The 21,538-nt window shown below is 31.6% G+C and overlaps 2 protein-coding genes and 1 long non-coding RNA gene across 5 annotated transcripts; 1 reads left to right on the top strand and 2 right to left on the bottom strand.

The window, feature by feature from the left end:
• Window positions 1-1,184: 1,184 nt before the first annotated feature.
• LOC107366584 (uncharacterized) lies at window positions 1,185-4,718 on the bottom strand. The gene is made up of 3 exons (XM_015934212.3): window positions 4,460-4,718; window positions 3,175-4,395; window positions 1,185-1,553 (listed from the first exon to the last, which is right to left on the bottom strand). The coding sequence occupies exons 2-3, from the start codon at window positions 4,387-4,389 to the stop codon at window positions 1,425-1,427; spliced, it is 1,344 nt and encodes a 447-aa protein (XP_015789698.1). The 5' UTR covers window positions 4,390-4,395; window positions 4,460-4,718; the 3' UTR covers window positions 1,185-1,424.
• Window positions 4,719-5,265: 547 nt separating this feature from the next.
• LOC107366596 (uncharacterized) lies at window positions 5,266-7,978 on the top strand. The gene is made up of 3 exons (XR_016198551.1): window positions 5,266-6,081; window positions 6,561-6,819; window positions 7,119-7,978. It is a non-coding gene; the product is annotated as an uncharacterized LOC107366596 (long non-coding RNA).
• A 4,020-nt stretch (window positions 7,979-11,998) lies between these two features.
• On the bottom strand, window positions 11,999-20,498 carry LOC107366469 (uncharacterized). Of its 3 annotated transcripts, XM_089267284.1 has the most exons (9): window positions 20,411-20,498; window positions 20,258-20,318; window positions 16,010-16,445; window positions 14,306-14,507; window positions 14,183-14,247; window positions 13,555-14,087; window positions 13,367-13,473; window positions 13,152-13,287; window positions 11,999-13,046 (listed from the first exon to the last, which is right to left on the bottom strand). In XM_089267284.1, the coding sequence occupies exons 3-9, from the start codon at window positions 16,019-16,021 to the stop codon at window positions 12,077-12,079; spliced, it is 2,025 nt and encodes a 674-aa protein (XP_089123410.1). In that variant the 5' UTR covers window positions 16,022-16,445; window positions 20,258-20,318; window positions 20,411-20,498; the 3' UTR covers window positions 11,999-12,076. The 3 variants fall into 3 exon arrangements, with proteins under 3 accessions (XP_089123410.1, XP_015789568.1, XP_015789569.1); XM_015934082.3 differs by lacking the exon at window positions 16,010-16,445; XM_015934083.3 differs by lacking the exons at window positions 16,010-16,445; window positions 20,258-20,318; window positions 20,411-20,498 and adding an exon at window positions 17,693-17,914.
• Between the last annotated feature and the right edge of the window lie 1,040 nt (window positions 20,499-21,538).

The following is a 21,538-nucleotide window of genomic DNA, read 5'->3' as shown; positions in this document are numbered from 1 at the left end:
AACAACAACAAAAAACCTAAAATATTGGTACAAAAAAAAAGTGTCTCAAGATTTTAATTAATGGACAATCAAACGATGATTGAAAAATGTTGATAATTTATGCTCTAATTATGATGAAAATTATGTCCACAATTGTGACAATTTATGAAGATGGAGGAAAAGACCAGTAAAAATGAGAGTCAAACAAGCAACATTGGACCAACACTTGACAGCAAGATTATCAATAACATTAATTGTTTAGCTAAATTGCAATGTAAATGAGCAAAAAATTTCATAAATCGCAACAATTTTCAAATAAAAATGATCATCTTTGCCTTCAAATAATTTGGTTTTGAAGCAAGAAAAGGCCAAATGATTGACTTGAGGTAAAATGGGAAACATCATAATTTGATTATGTTCAGCTTGTAAATTGAATTACTGATTATTATCAAAATACACTTTAACCAACAAGACAGACTCACTGAACACGGAAAGTATAATCATGTTCATCATCCTGTTATCATTCATTTTCATCATCAACTTGATGCTACATTATGGTTATCATTGTCAGCCATTTGTGTGTAAACTGAACACACAGATCCACAAATTGTAACCTTTTAACTTTATTAGTATTTTTATGATTATCACTCCCACCTACTATTTAACTAAATATATAAATGATAAGCAATCGATTAACGTTAAATTGACTCGTAATTTGAATAACAAATCAAACAATACAAAAGGATGAAAAACATTGAGAAATGATTAATAGAGCTTTCATTTGAAAATCTGTTTTCATCTTGAAAAAGGACAATTTTCCCATTAATTTCAACCTTTCTTATCTCAAATCAACTACATTATTATCATCTGTATCTTCATCTTCCCTCCTTCAGCCTTTCATGTGAATTCAGAGTTGAATCTGAATCTATATAAAAATATTTTTATAGACAAAAGTTCAACCCTTCAATGAAACCTTCACCGATTCACGTCTATTATGACAATGATAATCATCTTTTGAGCATAAATTTTGATGAAGATGATACAATTGATACAATCAAGATTCATTTAACCTTAATTAAAGTGCCTTTTATCGTCAACTGTTCAATGTCAATGTACATTTGAATTATTGTTTTGTAACAAATTGTCTATAAAAGAAGCTCTTGATTAACATTTATTTTTATCGTTATTTTACATCAAATCATGAATTTTCTAGTGAATAATTACTTTATTATTTTTCCGAGTTTAATCATCTTTTCAATGGATTTACATTGTTACAGTTTTGCCATTCAATATTGTATTTTACAATTTTCTGGGTTTCATTTAAATTTCAAGTTAAACAGTACAATTGAATATTTTTGAATAATTAGTTTAAATGGTAAATTGTATTTGATCAAAATGTTACTTTTGACTTGTTTCATTGATTTTCATTTAGATTGAGGATTTCATTAGGATTCAGAGTGTTCATGTTTCAAGTTTAATGCCCAAACATGTTGAGGCCATCCAGTTCGACCTTTGCTCTTCTTCATGGATACATCGTAATTGTCCATTGATAGTTCCTTTGGTGAATTGATTTTCTGAAAAGGCAAACACATTTTATAATTAGACAAGTGATTTGAGTCGATTAGCAAAGTTGATCTAAATACAACAATTTGGCAGTGAACACATAAAGATGATGTTAAAGATGAGCAAAATTACGATGAGGATAATGATGATGATGATGATGAATTAACATAACGTCGGATAGTTAATTGAAAGAAAAATATTCAATTGACTTTAAAAAAAATAAACAAAAAACTGTTAACATAAACTTGATGTAAATTTAGCAAGTTACATTTTTTATGCTCTTTCTGGGTCCACTTTTGGCTTATAGCAATTAAACTGAAATTGAAATAATCAACTGATTGTAGTCAATGATTGTAAGTTAATAACTGAAGTTGATTGTGCAGCAAAGATCAAATGCAATGCATTTGTTCAAAGGTTTTCTTGGGATTTTGGCTGTTTCTTGATTTTTTGCTCATTTTTTCCTTCGTCAATCAACTGTTTTGGTGATTAATTGTAAATGATTAGTATTGTTACAGTTTTTACAATTTCAATATTTCAATCATTGAGAAGGAAATTTTGTTTACAGAAATTTTGATTCATTTTTGCTTGTTATTTATTACCGTTTCTTGTCTGTAATTGTAACAATGGCTGACAATGGTAAAGCCAATTGCTGTTTAAAGGTTCGGTAATTTATTGATTTATTTAACTGTTGTAAGTGATAATTTTTGATACTACAATCAAGTAATATTTGAAATAGGAAACAACGAGAAAGCTTCGTTTCTGTTAAAGGTTAAGCTTAAAATATCTTTTCAAGTAAACATCGAAACTCATCTTTTCTTCATTATCATCATTATCATCTTTTTTTCCCGGAAATGATCAAGTTTAAACTGATGAAAAGCTTGAGTTTTGATTGAACAGTTATCATTGATGGTTATTGGATTGACAGTTCTGTGAAGTAAACTCTGTTTATGCTGAGTGAAGCTTGTAATGTATTTTTGATACATTTGTTAGCGAGAAATTGTTTTCCTCGAGCAACAAATTTTGATACAATCAAGCAAATTATCAATTTTCTGATGAACTCATCAACATTTCCATGTAATTACTGTTTCAACGTAAGATTATTATTGAGTTTAAATTAATGTTTCTAAGGTAAATTTCTTGATAATGACTTTTTTCCTCTTCTAAAAGTGTTTAATTGCTACTGCTTAGCAGCTGGGTAACAATTAGGATTTAACCATTGAATCACTAATTGTTGAGGCTTTCTTTTGTTGATGGCTTTGTACTCTAATGATGAATTAACAAGTATGATTTACATGTTAATCCAATGCAAGTACAAATTTGTACATCAAAAAAACGGGATGTTTGTCACTCTTGAGCTTCTCATTTTAACCTTACAACTGATTAATGCTCATATTTCAAAGGAAGAGCCGAGAGTCTAACAAATCATCATCGTTTTAACACTGTTAATCCGTTAAATCCGGTTCTGTCAAGAATCAAAGGGATAAGAGTTGACGAATGAAATAACAAGCTTTCATCGGTTAAACCATTTTAAAACAAAAAGTGGCCAGAGACAAATGGTCTGCCGCGAGAAGTGACAAAATAATTTGCATAACTGTTGTAAACTGAGACTAGAAAATGGGGAAAAAAACTTACCAAATGATTAGAATCTCTTTTAACCTCTTTGCAGCGTAAATCAACTTTGAAATCTTCACAAACAACAGGTAATCGTTGGTTACCATGTTCATCAACTGAATTGTCAGCTTCCAGTGCAGTCATTAACCAAGAAATGTATTTGGTTGCTAATCGAAGGGTTTTAATTTTGGACAATTTAGTGTCTGGTGGTACATTTGGTATACGATCACGAAGAAGGCTAAATGCAGAGTTTATCGATACAGTCCTTTTACGCTCCTTTTTGTTTGCCGTGTTGCGCTTTTTCGGCATTCTAATAGTTCCTTGTTCATGGTCTTCATTCATTATACATTGATCAGCCATATCAATGGATGGAGTTTCAATCAATGTGTGAGGTTGAACAACATTTGAAGCAGCTTCAGGTACACATGAGTTTTGACCATGGTTAAAGTCAATGGTTGAAGGTTCAGCCGAAGTGGCATGATGATGCAGTGAAATTGGCCTAATTGAGAGTGAACCTGGACTGAGAAAGTGTGGAGATGATGAGGTGGGTAGTTGAGGTGGTGGTGGTGGTAGGGGCTCATAGTAGTCTATTGTTGATGCTGTTATAGTCTCTTTAGTGGTTGGTGTGAGTGTTGTTAGTGTTACTTTTGATTTTACTGTTGGCTGATTGGGGTGAAGATGAAGATCGGCTGAAGAGGGCGATGAAGATGATGAGGAATATAGTCCAGGTGAATGGGACGAGGATGGGTTTGAATTTGAGCTTCGTGGGGAAAAGGGTAAACAGTATGCTGATGGTGGAGTAGATGAAGAGTTGTAGAGAGATGAAGATGACGAGGACGAAGAGGAAGAAGAAGAAGATGTTGATGATGTTGATGAAGGTGACGATGAAGAGGGTGAAGATGTCAACGGTAAATTGTTATCACAATTGGCTGGTGATGCTGTTGATGGCGATGGTGAAGACCAATGGTTGTCATTACATCCCGTGTAAACTGCAAGATGATCATAGGAAGGGTTTGTCCGGATCAGATTGGTGTTATAAGAATCAGATGGTTGATAGTGAACGTGATGGTTGTGAGGTTCGTGAAATGAGGTTGAATGGTGGCCATGAATTTGTTGATGGTGATAGTCAAGATGTTGATTATGATTAAGGTGATGATGATGGTGGTGGTGGTGGTGTTGGTGAGGTGAAGGATGAAACGAAGTAACAGGTCCAGATGAGATTAACCTTAAATCCATTTGAAACTATAATGTGTAAAAAAGGAAAGGTTATTGACTATTTGCTGTTAGATGATAAAATTTTACTTACCTTGGTTTTACAATCTTCAACCGTTGGCTGTTATTTTGTTGAAATTAATGAAAATATTTAAATAAAAGGGTAAATTGTGATTAACAATTAACAAAATAATGGTTAAAGTGCAAGATGTAAAGCAATGGCTATTTTAATAGCTCAAAACAGAGAGAGCTCGTGTGAGTTTAGCTGCTTGCGTTAAACTCAAAGCTTTTTGTGATCCCGTTTAAGCTGTACAGCTGCTCATGAGCTATGGAAGGCGACTTGAACTGATGAAGATAAAATGATGAGGATGAAAAATAGGGATCCTTTTTCATTGCTCCTATTGGTTGGAAAGGTATCTTTCAACTCCTCCTTGCCTTTAACATTTGGCCAATCATTCAGCTTCTCAGCGTTTCAATATCATCATCATCATGTTAACTCTACATTTCATTGGTTTACTTCATCTTCAATCATGATGATAATGATGATGATTGTGTATAAAATGACTTGTATACAAGTATAAGTATACATTTAGAGGATCATAAATCATGTTATCTTCCGTCAACTAAACTCAATTTGATTTCAATTTTCATGATTACATCTTAATAATCATTTGAAAACCCTTGGTTTTCATATAATCATGGTAAAATGAGTAGAGTAAATTAAAAATGTAGAGTTAATTGAATCAAAAGGAGAGAAGCTAAAAATTGATTGCTTGAAAGGTTGCCTTTTGATTATTAAAATTGAATTGGAATGCAAAGGTTTATCAAATATCAAATTTCAATGTGAATTTAACCTTAAACCATTAAAAATACAACAATCAATCACCTTTTACTAAACATGTTGTTGTTACAATGAATACAATCCAAGTCCCTGGTGAAATTGACTTGATATCATTTTCATGAGAAACAAATTTGCAATTTAATATCAATCCAAATTATTGTATAAACTTGTAAGAGATTTTTTATTTAATTGTAAATAATTGAAGTAAAACCATTGATTAACCATTTTTATCAAAAGATTTCTTTCATTTTTCAATGGATAAAAAAGGTTTTTGTTTTTCGCGCAATTTATTTCGCTATCCTTTTTCCCATTTTTATATCGCTTTGGTTACATCGTCTGCAGTTACATAGCCAATGTTTTTTTGTTGATCAATTTGTTAATTGTTTTGTGATGTTTATACAACTAATAATTAGTTCAATTGATTAGTTTAAAATTTTTTAGTCCATCCTAGTTTAGTTATTAACTAATTTGCTTCATTTTATTATTTGTTTGCCTCGTTTCCTTTTGCTTCTCATCGTTTTATATCCAGTACTTTGTTTCACCAATACATTTGTGTCTATAGTCAAGTCTCTACATTGACAACACCATCTTAACCGGATGCATCTTCCTATTCATTTACATCCTTCATCATCATCTACATCATCACCATCATCAGTATAATCATCATTATCATCTTGTGTTTCTAGAAACAAAAAAATAAATAAACAAATGTTGTTACTCTAAGATGATGTTGATGTTGAATACAATTTTGTTTGTCTTGTGAAAAAAAGCTGTAACTATTAAGGTTTTGCTTCCAATCAAAATGTATCAACAATCTCAAAAATATTTTACTTATTAATTAGACAATCATCTAATTAACGAAAGTTAAAGCTCAGGTAAACACCTCAAAGATTGAATTGCAGCTACTGGTTAACAGCCCTAGAGACATGGACAGGTTAGATTTCAACAGTGAATCTTTATCTTAAAGCCTTGGAAAAATCAACACTAAACCACTTAAATTGGCTGGATTATGTTGATTAACATTTTTGACACTTTGCTTGATCTCAAGTGTCGAACCATTAAGATAATTACAATCATTGATCACAAATATTGAAATTGAAAGATAAACCAATTTAATTGAAAAAAATCACGTAAAGTAAGTAAATGTGTGGACAAAAAAGAAGCGTAGACAAGCAATTTACCTCTCAATTTAAGTCTCAATTCAAGCTTCAAGACTACTTTATTGTAACCTGTAATTATCCTATTCTTATAGATATATATTTTATAAGAATAAAATAGATTTTGATTCATTATTTGATCCCTTGATTCTTAAACATTCATTTAACTAAAAACCCTCTTTCACCTTATTTTTCAGGCAACAAATGATTACAAGCCAATGAAGTGAAAAGTGAAGTCCAACTTAACCGGTCACAAACCACAAGATGCTTGAATTTCTTATGGCCCATCTTGCTATAAAAATGGGAAACTATCATCATCTTGATCATTATCATCATCACCATCATCATCATAATCATTATCATCATCAAATCTATCAACAACTCCTCCTACCTGGTTTACTTTGAATGTATTTTCAGAAGCAAGAATTGTTATTGTTGCTGTTGATATCATTTACGGTTAGTTGTTAACCTTTTTTTTATTTTCATTAGCTTGATACATTTATTAGTATCAAATTGGTTTCATCATGGATTTTTATATCATCATCATCACCTCCTCCTCCTCCTCCACCTCCTCTTCAAGTGAAGGTCTTTATCTCGTATGATTATGATGAAATCAAAAATCGACTTCTAATAACCTTTCAAGTTTTTTTAACTTTGCTCTTCATCCTCTTATTTCCAAGGCATCTTTGATTCTTTTTATTAATATCTTCTTTTTTTCTTTCTCTTTTTTTTGTTCATCATGTTTTTGATTACAGGTTAATTTCAGGTTGATTGGAGTAAACTGCCTCTAAAAAAGTGTATTTATATTGGAGCAAATAATATATATATTGGTGAATCAATGAAGTCTTCACAATGTTGATCGTTTTTGTTATCTCGCTGTTTACAGTATTTTTTATCCTGCTCATCACTTCATAACTTGTTTTGATGCAATTTTTTGTCTCCTCATTTTAAAGCTCAACAAAATAAATTGCGGTGATAAATGATTATTATCAGACTAGGGCGAGTGCCCAAAACCAAACATACACGATACCATGTGCTGATATAATTGTATCATGTCAATCAATGATGAGCAGTTTTTTGCATTCCAACGTTGACCATGATTTTGTTGACTCTCCTGTATTAACACATTGTCGGACAACGCTTTTCTACCTTTTTTGCCAATTTGATCACTCAGCCAGATTTACACAAAACTTGGGACAATTTATGTATTTATCTCAACATGAATCCATCAACAATCTCGTCTAATGATGCAGGAAAAGGCAACAAAAAGCTTCATTTCATTGCGCGTGATTAACTGGAAACCAAACTCTGTGATTGCTCAGATTCAATAAATGAAAATTGATTTGACTGTATATAATTAACTGCTTTGCAATCCTTTGATTCTGTTTTTGGGATGAAAAAAGGAAAGCGTTGTAGTGAAGACAAAAAATGATCTTTAACTAGAAACTTTGTATCTATTTTGGCATTTTTTTGGCTTTACTCAAAAACTATTTGGCCCCAGAGTTGAACAAGATGTAATGCAAAAAAAAGGATAAATGCATCTTCATGTATCTTCATTTCAAACAAACTGTAATTCAGTTTCTCAAGAAACATTAAATCAAGATAAAGTAACCAATGGATAATTTCAATCTTAATCATTTCTTTAAATCATCTCTTGCAATGACCTTTGAAGCCTTTTCCCCTTCAATTTTCTTGAAAATTATTGCTCATTTTTTGCACTTCATACTGTAAATACTTTCTCAGTTTAACTGATGATGTTCATTGATGTTAATTATTATTATTATTATTATGGTCATTGGCTGATGATTGCCATTGCAATTTGAAATGAAATGATAATGATTTATCTATGGATACATTACTGTATGGGAGAGGAAAAATTGTTGAACCAGAAAATGATCAATAAACGAAACTGTTTTTTTTGCTTTAAAATTCAAACATTTTATTGATTATCTTTCAATCTATTTTAATTACAATCAAGCTGATTGCTTGCCAATTAGTTTCAAAGTATAAAGTATATTTAAATGGTTAAATTAAACAATAATTACATTATAATAACATTGAATAATGATTATTGTGCTCAAGCTTTTTACTCAATGTAATAATTTTATCTTTGATTTAAACGTTTTCTAGCCATAATTAACTTACCACGAGATTGCTAACCATTGGTAACTGTGAGTGATATTAATGATGATTAAGATGATTTGGATGAGAAGGAATTACATCAATAAGGTAATTCAATAGTCTGGAAATTATCAATTTTCAGTTACAATAGAAGCTAAATTTAAATTTTATTGAATTAGCTAATGTATCGAGAGTCTTTTAGGTAAACACTGCTTTACCACTCAATCTTATTATAGTTTAGGGTAAAAAATATTTTAATTGTGATAAATTGGATTGTAACTTGATATGTATGAGTGAAGTAGGACCTAAACACTTGTTACTCCCATCAATTTAACTTATTTTATTATATTCATATCAAGCTCACACACTGATCAGCTGGTTTATCAAATGGCTTGTTTATGGTAACAAAAGTAAATTTAATATTTCGTGTGAAACTCATTAGAGTTTGACTTTAATTTTTTGATTATATTTTGATTATATTTGTTCTAATTAACCAATCTATTGATGTTATGAATAATGAAATGATTGTAATGAACCACTCTGAATGACGATGAGATGTATTGACCAAGATGGACATTAGACTTGTAGACATAGATTAGCAATGTTGATTGGATGAGCAATTGGGACAGGATGCGAACCTTTAGATTGCAAGTAAATTGTGTTGACTGATTTTGACAAATTTAGCAATTTAAATTGGCCAACACTGATTTCTTCGCAACTGTCTATCTTTACTATTAACCAGATCAATGATTATTTCCTAGAATCGATTCACGATTGATGTCTTCTCAAGTTTTTGTAACACCAAACAAAAGTGTAAAGGTGCTTCATTCCAGTTTCCGTTTATCCAACTTTCAACTGAACATGATTTCAATTAAAATACAATTAACAACATAGTAATTTTTTAGAATCAAATCATTAACACTACACAATTTAAACCTTTTTAAAAGATTCTTACCATTTCCTTATTGCATTTTAACACAACCTCTTTTCCTAATGTTGCCTGTGTTTAGATTTTGCTTTCATTATCATTTCATAGACTTTCTACTAATAATGATCTTATTGTTGGTTGATTTTTAACTGATGAACTATTGATTATAAATGATTCAAAGATCAATTATGATTCTACAGATGTTCAGGTAAGCATTGATTTGAAATATCTCAGGTCAGAAAGACTTCAAGAGAGCTAATTTTGTTGATATTTTATCTTTCTCTGTGTAAATAAAGTCAATTTGAATATATTATTGACATTAGTGTTGTATTGTTCCAATATTTTCAAGGAACAAGAACAACGAGAAGAACAATTTCTTCGGAACAAGAACAAAAAATGTTGTTCCTAGTTCTTAAAATCGAGAACAAGAACAAGAACAAGAACAGTACAAATCGGAACAAAAAAAACCTAGCGGAACAAAACACTAAAACTGAGAACAATTTTGGTGAAAATTTTAATTTATCAACAGATTTTGGGCAAAATAGGGTTTGACTTGAATATCTCTGGTGTTAAAGGGTTACTTTAGGCACTCATTTAGCATTTTATTGCGTCACCTTTGTTCTTTGCCAGGAACAATTGTTCTTTGTTCTGTTCTAGATTTTGGGTTGTTCTGTTCCTAGGTTGTTCCTAGTTCCGATTTTTCGGAACAAAACAACGGAACAGAACAAAGAACAATTGTTCCTGGCGCTGGAGAACAAGAACAATACAACACTAATTGACATCCAAAACTACTAAATTACTAAATTGATTAAATCAAAACAATTTGGATTTACCTTCCTAACTTTTACCATTTTAAGTGTGGAAGTGTAACATTTGACTCTGGTTTGAGTTGATTCCGCGCACAAATTTTGAGTATCACTTGTTTCCCATTGCTTTTTATCCACCCAGAACAAGAGTATACTTGACGGTTTATTGTAAATTTACTTCTCAGAGTTATCTTAACCTTATTTAACGGTAATTTACAAAGTTTGAATGACCTCGGGTCAACTTGGGTAACCAAAATTTGACCTTTAAAAACGCATTCTCAAGTAAAATAGTCATAAATTACACTTTCAAAGATCCATTGAAAGAAAAGAGAAAAGTGGAAAAAGCAAACAAAAAATGTCTCGACTCTAGTATTGACAACTTGTCAGATCATCTCTCGACTTTTTTCTCAATGAACTTTCTAATTGATGCAAAGTTATATTGATTATCTTGGGTCGCAGTTATAACACATCAACAATACAATTAATAGTAATGGTAATTTAAGCATTTCCAGTTTCAAACTCCACTAAAGCCATGATTGATGGAATGGTTCGGATTATTTTTCGAGTTGTGAGCTTAATTATTTTTATAAATCGAGAAATTAGATTTAACAATCAATTTCTTTCAGCTATGTGCATGTTTATTTCATCTCAATGAGCCTATTCATTTCAGATTCCCTAATTGCTTTTAGTTAATAAAATTATAAAACTCATGATTTTATAACATTTGAACATTTCAAGGGTAAAATTGAAACACGATGAAATAATCATGCGTTGTTATTTAAAGAAGACTATTTATTAATCAAATAGTTTATTATACAAGGCTAATAGTAATTGAAATTGATTATTGAATTGAAATTAATGCTTCAAAAAATTTGATTGTAATTTTCTTGTTTATAGATTACAATTAATTTGCGAGGTAAGGCTATAGAGGTAAAATATATGACTACTTAAGCTCCGTATTCAATTTTAGCTTATAACTTGGAAATAAATTTAATTTGATTTGAACATTGATCATTTTGTGATACATCAAGAAATAATGGCATAAATATTTTGTACAACGTCAAGGGAACAATGATTACAACTGATCGATTACAGTATTTCAATGATTATTTGGTGATTTCGAATTGATTTCATGAGTCGCATTTGAGGAACAGCAACTTTACAATTGTCTTCGAAGAGGAGACTTGATGTACAAAGAGTAATATTTTTACTTTTTGTTTACAATCGAATTACATTTATAATTTAGAGATTTGATTCAGTTTGTATTAACAAAATATTGGTTGAAAAATTCATAACATTCAACGGTAATTAAAATCAGTTAACATAATTTAAACTAAAATTAGTAAATTGGACATGATTCAATCTTGTATTTGAGCACAGTGAACAACCAGGTAAAGTATTAAAATAGCAATAAGCTATTTATTGAGGCAAATTGAAAACTTTTACTAAAAAGGAGAAAATGAAACTAAAAATTTTATTGAGTAACTGTTAAATTATACTCATGAACTGAACTTTTCTTCTTGTGATCGTTCACTGTGTTTACAATTTCAGTTTCTCAATGACGACAGTATATTGTTTGATGAGAAGAGTCGGATAAAATTAATTCCTGTTTTTGTTATGAATGTACAGTAAAATAACACTTAACCGATGTTTTGGAGACTCTCCATCTATTGGAATAATTAATACTTTTTTCTTTGGACAATAGTATTTCTGTCTTTTTTGTTCTGATTTCTTAGTCTTTCTGATTGAACAAAATTAAAATGAAAAGTGAGAAAGAGAATTATAAGAGAAAAGTTTTAATTATTCTAATAGATGGAGTATCTCCAAAAATATCGGTTAAGTGTAATTACACTGTAATTTATTGTTTGAGATCTAGTTCGGGTTCATAGTCACAACTGGAAACAAAATCGTTAACATTAACTCTTTGTAGTTCTTGGTTTATATCAAGACCGACAATATTTTGAACCTCTTGATTATAGTTATAAGTTTGATATTGAGGGAAGGTGGGTTGAAAAATTATTTGCGGGTTGTTGACTGGGGCGCTGAAAAAGGTTTGTTGATCGGAGATTGTACATTGAGTTATGATAATGTGCATTTGTTTAGGGTTGGTAACAAAAGCATTTTGTCCAGAAGTCATTCCGCAAAGTTGATTAGTTCCAAACTGATAATATTGATTTTGTAGGATACGCTGATTTGTAGGGAAACTGTTCATAACAGTTGGAGGAACGTAGGGATTCATGGTGGCATATACAGGATAATTTATCGATAATGAAGCAGATGATGGCATTGATTGTGACATAGAGGATGAGTCGGATGTAAATTGCGACTCTGGTGTCAGGGAATAAGTTGGAGGAGATTGAGATGAACATGGTTGAGATGAGGGAGATTGGGATAAAGGTGATTGTGTTGATGAAGATGGTACACTTGTTGAAGGCGATAGGGTGGGTACAGATGACGATGAAGTTGATAGATTTGACGATTGTGAAGATGGACCTGGTGGTGATGATTGCGCATTTGAGGCAATTTCGACAAATTCATTTTCGGTGGATTCATTGAGGGTTCCTTGGAATGCAGAATTCATGCTTGATGAACATGGGGATGAAGAGATGTCCGAGGTGGATGCTTTTAATCTATCATTAGAAGAATTGGCTGCTTTATTGTCACAGCCATCAACCATTTTAGCAGCTGCTAATTGATTTTCCAATTGAAGCAGCTTTTCATTAGCAACATTGTCTACTTTAGCCTGTAACTCTTGGACCGTCTTATTATAGCATTGTGGCATTAAATCAGCTTCGTATTGCCGAAGTAGTTTTTCCCCTTCCTCTTCACTGCGAATAAATAAAAATATACATTAATTTATTATACAATATTAGTATTATTGCTATCAAAAGCTTTACGATAAAAAGTAAAAAGTGTCTTAAGCAAATACAAACCTTAAAAGTGTAGCAACTATATGAAAGAAAATATATTCGTCAGTTTTTTCCAATCTGCCCTCAGATCTTAGGTAAACAATTCTAGCGCACACATCCTTTAAACGATGAACAATGACACCGGCGTTGTCGCGCAATGCTTAAGTAATGATAAAAAAATGAAAATTAAAATTAAAAACAATTACATTGGAATGGTGATTGAGAAAAAGTGAACTTACTTCCTGCATGTGCGTAAAGTGACATTTGCCTGTCCGCTGCGTACATAAACTCATAAGCGGATTTTCCTATGACTTCCTCAGGTGTGTATCCAAGGTTGCTTACAATACTTTAAAAAGAATTGAAATGAATTTATAAATTTTTAAATAATCATTAGTTTTCATTATTAGGTTTATCTTATAATACTTACCGATGGCAAGCAAACAAAATTACACCATTAGGATCCATAACAAGACGATATTCGCTATTGTTACGCAAGATGTAATCAATTTGTGAGGTTAAGAAGTCTGGATCCTTTATCAATCCAATCGATCCTCGAATTTTAATCGCTGAATCATGGTCCGGTGAATCTTCATATCTAATTGATAGATGCGTATTTTTGGCTTTTTGAATAGCTACTTTTTGAGTAACTAATTCCCTCTGATACTCAATCGTACCGGTAATTCTGACCAAGTGATGGCCTTCTGGGATCTTGGATTTCTTTTTCATGACCATTCTGCAGGTTATGTTAAAGTCTTTGGTCTGCATTGATTCAATAACGTCCTCTTTGAGAGCATTGATCTGCCTTTGAAAGGCATCTTGGTCTCTTCCATAAACCAGAGATGAAAGTTTTTTATTGTAGACATCATTCCACTGATAGCCTAAGCTAGCGAACGCAGAATCACTGCAGAAAATCATATTCAAATCACCATCACAAACGAACACATTGATTTCATCGGAGCGCTATAAATAACAAAATTGTAATATAATTGTGATTAAATGAAGGAAAGAACGTTAGATTAATCAAAAAGAAAGGTATTTAATAAAGTAAAACTTACCACCAGCGATTGAAAAACTTCATCTAATTTCAATGGCAATGGCTGTACACTTGTATTTTTGAAGCCTTTAAAGAAAAAATATTACATCAATTGATGGATACAGAACGATCATGATATACTTACTGTGAAACAATTTGACGTATCCAGTAATAGTCCTGAGAAACTCCTTCTTATTACATTTGGCATTTCTTTTAAAAAATGGAACGCTCCTCTTTATTTTGTTTATCAATTCTGCTTCCTTTTTCCGACGTTCAAATTCGTTTACTTTTCGAATCTCTTTCGAATCTTTCGCAGAGTTATTGACTCTATGTTTAACCATTGTTTCCTGTAATAAGAAGAGAAAATATTCAAATTTTGAGAATGTTGAAGTTGTAATTTATGTTAGTCAAAACTAGACATTGATAAAAGAGGAAGAAAAGCAACCATTTAAGTATCCTCAATCTGATGCAATCTGAAAGATTTCAGCAACAGTATTGACTTTTGGAGTGGTGACATCTATATGAACTACAGGGGGAAATAATTCAATTTCACAGTTTAAACAATTAGTTTGGCCTAGTGATTCCCCTTTAGCCTTTCTACCTTGAGTCATCAGAGTGGATTACTTGTTAAAATTGCAAAATTCAATTGTTTCCCAATAGTTCACATAGACCTCACCTTTGCAAAAGCTTCTTTCAACTGCCAGGATAAGTGAACACACAAAATTTAAAGAATTGAAAACTAACAATTAACCATCAGGAAATCTTACTTTTTTACCTTGAATTAATGAGCAAATTTTGGTAAAGATGCTTGTCTAGAACATAATGATGGATTAAAATCGGAAATCGGAAATTGTTTTATTGAGTTAACGTAATGAGTTGAAAAGTGAAATGCAATCAACTAGCAACAATAAGTAGTTAAACCTTGTCATACAGTCTGTTGCTACTTCTCTTCATTACCACCTCCAGTCCTTGCTTCAGTCTGAACTCTTCAATATCTTCGGGTAATTTAGGTGATTCAATAGCCTTTATTGACCAAGAATATGATGAACCTAGGGTTGTAGACACGATGTTTTTTTTCTAACATTCATCTTCTATTCATCTATTGTTTTAAATTTTATTAATGTCTGTTTTTCAGGCATTTCCATGATTGAAGAAGAAACCAAAAAGGTATCGCCCAACAAGAAATGATCAATATTCTAATGAATTTATTATATCTTTCAACAAGAACGAGATGCTAAAAATGAAATGAAAATGAAACGATGACAGCCGATCAAAATGTTTGTAATGATTTGATATATAAGATTCAATTTTAAGGCTTTTGCTAAAATAGTTGAATTATTGAATCAAATTTTAAAAAAACCGCTCAAGTCAGTTGCTTGATTACATGATTTACATGTCTGCGTTTAAATGAAACATCTTTCAGGACAAGTTGTATAATGTCTGGCATTCATAGATTTAAAAGTGATAAAACATCCGACCAAGAGGAAGAAAGAGCTGAGTCGTCTAAAGATATGAGATCTTGTACAGATCATGTAGCTGAATGGATGGATTAACCTGCAACATTAGACTCAGCTCATGAACCCGAAAGTGAGTTTAAGCTCGTGAAGAGATAAAACGTCGAACCAATGAAAAGATTCAACAAATTTAGGAGCAACTAAAGAAAGACAACAGAATTTATATCAAACAATTTTTCCTTCGCTATGGTTTGATCTCATTGGAATAATTATCTTCATTGGAACAGGATTCTCTATTTATAAATATTTTTCCTAACCAACGACCAGTATTACTGATCCATCAATTGATGAATCAAACATTACCTTTGACTGACAAACATTCAATTGTCACTTACCTCAGTGGCCATTTTTTCTCAACTGTGATGATCAAAGTAAAGATGAATCAACTAACAGAGATTTTATTTAATTGCTTAACCAACCAATTATCTGCACTGTTTTATTTTCAATAGATGGCATAGGAATTAATAGATGGCAATACTAATGAAGGGTTACTTTTGGTTAAACTGTGAAGCTACTTAATGAATCAACCCTTTTCGTCTTTAATGATAATTCAACCATTAATTTTGAATTTTTAGATGTACCATTTGTAAACTGTTTATGACCTCTAGCTATTAATGACCTTGCAATCTTGCTTCACCATTAACTCTTCAATATCTTCCGATAATTTAGTTGTTCGGCATTTTCCATGATTGAACAAGAAATGAAAAGGTATCCTCCTTACAAGTGTTAACGTTCTTTAAATTAATAACTTTCTTCCAACAGAACGAGTTGCTAAAAAAGGAAATTGAAATAATGGAAACATGATAACCATTCAAATTGTTTTCAATGGCCGACTAACGAGTTACCTTAGTCAGTAAAAATATCGAGATAGAAAGAGCCTTTGAACTTGAAGCTATGACAGAAACGAAAGAAAAGCAATCGCGAAAAATGGAAAGCAGGTAAATTGGAAAGAGTATAACGCTAAATTGCCAATTGTTTTAATCTTAAATAACCTAATGATTTGAAAAAGAGATACTGGGGACAAAAAATAGGTTATAGTCTACCAAAAAACGCATTTCTGCTAACGGTGCGTGTCAAATCCAATGAGGCAGGGCAAAATTATAATGAAACATTAGATTGTAATTCAGGATTTGAAATCACGAATTCTAATAGAGTTGATTTGAGAATCAGCTTAAGGCTTTTGATGGAATGGTTAAATTATAAGATTGAATTTTAAAGAAACCGCTCGTAAAATCAGTTGCTTGATTACATGAATCACATGGTGGAAAATTTCCAATGGAAATTTCAAATCAATTATCTTCTCTGACAAGTAGTAAAATGTCTGTGAATCGGAATGTTATAACAAGTTAACCTTTTCTGTCAGCTCATTCGATAAGGATTTTCATATAGTTTTACTTTAATAAATTAATCGACTCAATGATGTTCAAACTAAACCTTTTCATGTTCGATACATGAATATCGAATCCAGGATCAGATCCCATTTCTGGTTATTCAGCTTTCATTCAATCATAGATTAGAAAGTCGTCTAAATCGTCTCAAGAAATAAGACCTTCACAACCCCTTCTCGATTATATACCTGTAAGAATGGATTAACCTTGCATGGATGCGTTTAAATAAACCATTTTCTAGGACATGAAGCATAACATCAGTCATTCTTAGATCATAAAGTGATAAAGAATCCAAAGAGGAAGAAAGAGGTGAATCGTCTCAAGATCGATATCTTTTACCGAATGTGTACCTAGATTGATGGATTCACATGAAATATACAAAATTTACTCTAATCTCATGAAGGTTGATAGAATGAGGTTTGAAGCTAATGAAATCCGAATCGAACCAATGGAAAGATTAAACTTAAAGAGCAACTAAAAACGACAGATCTTAAACAATATATTTTTAACTGTTTGAAAACCATTAGAGGCAAATATCATCTAAATCGTTCTGCCCAGTTATCGTCTATAAAATAAAAGCAAAGCTTTAATAAATGTAAACAAGCATAGTAAAGGCTTAATTAATCTTACCTTTAATTCAATGGCGAGTCAGAACCATTCAACTAATGTAAAATTAATGCTGAGATTGAGAGTTCACGAAATGGAGGTAAACCGAGTAGATGTTTAAAGGTGGTTGTAAGTACTGTTTTTTACAAACACTTAATGACACATTTACACTAATTTATATTTAACTAGCACATAAACAAAAACAAAAAGACATAAATTTAATTGATGTTTAGCGTTGCTGAATTAAATAACATTTGAAACTAAGCTGTTTTCAAGATATAATAGCATTAAAGTTACAAAAAATGGTGGCGAATCTCCCTCTATCTAGTGAGCATGGGTTGCATAATTGAAGACAACTAATGTTGCAATGCACCTTTTCATCATGGTTGTACAACTACGTAAACCTGTGATAAATATTTCAACACTCGAAATATTTTGCAATCAAACTTATTTTAGGAAACATTGAATCAATTGTCCTGATGTTCCTGTTTGTTTATTACCAATTGTCCTAATACAAACCTAAATTCAGACAACTAACAACATAAATATATCTCATGTCCACCATGTAAATAAATTATAAACATATACTTAATTCAGTATCGCTATGGTTATCACTCTCTCTGTCTCTACCATTTGTCATAAAGGTTATTTCAAGATTTTCAATCTTCCTTGATAGGCCATTTTTAGGCTCATTATCATTGTTAACTGATTTCACCAGTTTTTTGACTAACATTTTTCAAAAGGAAGACAGGGTAAGGTTTTACTTTTACGGAGAAAGGCGTGAACTTTAAAAATCATCCAATGGTAGACGTCTTTTAAAAGCGCTCTTTATGAACAATTGAATTAAATGAAGCTAATTAAGGCCCCAGGCCGACCTAAGCCCACCCCAACCTTACCAAACCTAACCTAACCGAACCTAACCTAACCTGACCGACCAACCAACAGCCCCTTGATCTAACTTACCTAACCAAAAAATCATATGTTCATTTTGTAACGCCTTTCTCCGTAAAAGTAAAACCTTACCGAAGACAGTTTATAATTAAAGAAATTGAATTTGAATTTAACTTCTTATAAGGGCAAGTCAAAAGATGAACGTTTGTTGGACTCAACCAAAGATTAAGGTACTTTAATCAACTCTTACTCTTTAATCTTCTTTGTTCATTTTATATTTTTCTCATCTAACATGTTAATCATCTCCATCCTTTTGCATCTCTGAATCTAGATATTGGATTTTACCTCAAAGAATCAATCACTTTGGTGACTTTAGTGGACTTAATATTTACCAGAAGACGCTTTCTTTCAATAAATATAAAGATTTATCAATATGCAAATTACCTTGAAACTACTCTCATGAAGTTCAAGTTTATGCTAAAATATTAAGTTACCAAACGTGTATGTTTCAACAACAGTTTTTACACCGATATGAAGTTAACAAATTGAAATAACCATAATTAAGGTGAAAAGGAAGACTGATGATGAAATTGAGCATAAAGGAAGCGACGGAATTTCTTAACTATATGTTCTTTGTTGCAATGAAAGAGAAGAAAATTGAAGACTTCAGGAACAACCCATTTATCAGCCGGTGTGAAACATATTAGACAGGATGGTTTTTGAAAAAACCGCTCGTAAAGTCTGTTGCTTGATTACTTGGATCAACAATCTTCTAGAAACGTAGTAAGATGTCTGCCTGTCAAGACATTGTATTTAACCAGAAATTTCTTGCTCTTTAATCTCTTTAGCCTTTTCCAAGCAATTTTGCTTTAATTAATTAATTAATTCAATGATAATTATATCTTTTTTATGCATTATTATTAATACAAACAACTTGATATATGAATATCGAATCCAGGATCCGATACGTTTCTGGTTACTCAGCTTTCACTGAGTGAAACTCAGTCTGTAATCATCAGACAGTGCTTAATCGTCTCAAGATATGGATGGACAATCTTTTCCCGATGAGGAGGAATAGGTCAACCATCGACAACATGAAACAAAATGTCTCTCTGAGGGAATCCCCAGTTCTTAAAGAGAATGATGTTTAAAGCTCGTGGAGAGTGAAATGTCGAATCAATGAAAATATTGCACAAATTAATGATCATCTAACGAAGAACGACAATTCTTAAACTAAACAGCATTTCTTTGACTATGGGTTAGTCCATTAGGAACGATCTAGTCACTAGGACACAATTCTGAATTTGTAAATATTTATCACTCCCATGCAGTAAAAGTATCGACTGTTTCATCAAAACGATTATCATGCTAACAGAAGATCTGACTCTTGACTTATCTCCATGGTCAATTATCTTTCACAAATAAATAAGAATGATCAAGCTAAACGTAGACAATAGACATCTTTTAATAAGGTAATCAAAATAAAATGTTGTTTCAACAAACAATATGTGATCAATATATTCTTTAAAATGAAAGTCAAAATTACCATTAACAAATAAAAATCTTCGTGTTATTGAAGTCTATTATGTAAATATAAGCCTGACAACAGAGTAAGTCTAATCAATCAGATTTTAATAACTGTTCCAACGACTGTTCTCGAACTAAATTCTATAAATTATTGTGGAATAATTTACTTACCAATAGATGTTATTGTAATGTTCTTGCCAACAGAGATAAGGAGCTTCACAGGATGAAGAAACTGTTGGAATGAAGAAAGGTGGATTAGTAAAGGAACTGATGTTTTTGTGCGTAAAAAAGAGACAGGTAGACAAGGTAAATTTATAGACTTACTTGATGATTCAGGCTTAGAAATTTATGTAGTGAATACAATTTAAATTTACACAGTTTTGATGATTATTGTTATGGTTATAATAACGAAACAACTGTTGATTAACCAGAATGAGTGTCAGCTTGATATTCCCTTCTTCTTCTCTCTTCAGTGAGTATGGGTTGCATAATAATTGCCTTGCTTACTGATAAATGCTGCAGGTAACTTGTTGATTCATGCGCGCTTTGCAAGTTTCCAATCACCAATCTATAGTCAATAAATTTCATGTATCAAGATTATTAAATAATATTGAACGACGCTCGATAAGCTTAGCATAGCTAAACATCAGAAATTTTAATCATATGGTTCTATGATTACGAAACATAAAACGAGGTCTATGATTAAAATTACGTTACGCTGAAATGACATAAAATCTGAACGAACAATTAATTCTGATACAATTATATTGATCAAAGATGGGTCCAGTTTTTCGCGCTAATGAAAGTCTGCTTGAATTTATTTAGCTCACAATAGTTTGTCAGATAAATTGGTATACAGACGTATTAGACCTAAGCTCATCATTAAATGTTAACCCTTCATTATCGATTGAAATAAGCTGGCAGACTATGGAGAATAGCTCGAGTAAAATTTACAGTTTGATAATCTCTTGATTTAATTATGCGATGAAATATGCGCATCTGTCAAGCTTATTGACTCTTAATATCACATTATGCATACAATGATGAATTAGGGAATATTAGTCTTTGCTCAAAATCGTTAGATAAAGTTGTAAAATGAGATGAACATTCAGCACAACTGTAAAAATGTCTAACATAATCACGCATCGCAAAAAGAACTGGATATTTTTTCCGATGAGCCAAGCGTTCCTTTTCATCCTGATCCAGTGATATTGTTGTTTCCAATAATACTGATGACGAGGAAGATGTTTCGATTGCTTGTGCTTTACTTTTAAAACTATTAATACTATTACTTTTATCAATTCCTATGGTCTCCATTTTATTCCTATTATTCTTTATGTATTCTGAAACTGTTAGTGCATGAAAAATAAGCCACAAGGAACATGGATATCCAGATTTGCAGTGATGATAATGATCCGTTTGTGGTATAAATCAATGGGGTTCATTGTCAAA

The sequence above is a fragment of the Tetranychus urticae genome, chromosome 2, assembly GCF_039701765.1.
Source record: "Tetranychus urticae isolate SD_2017Ah chromosome 2, NJAU_TeUrti_SD_1.0, whole genome shotgun sequence".
NCBI classification, from domain to species: Eukaryota; Metazoa; Arthropoda; class Arachnida; order Trombidiformes; family Tetranychidae; genus Tetranychus; species Tetranychus urticae.
This window is presented reverse-complemented; position numbering and strand designations above follow the sequence as displayed.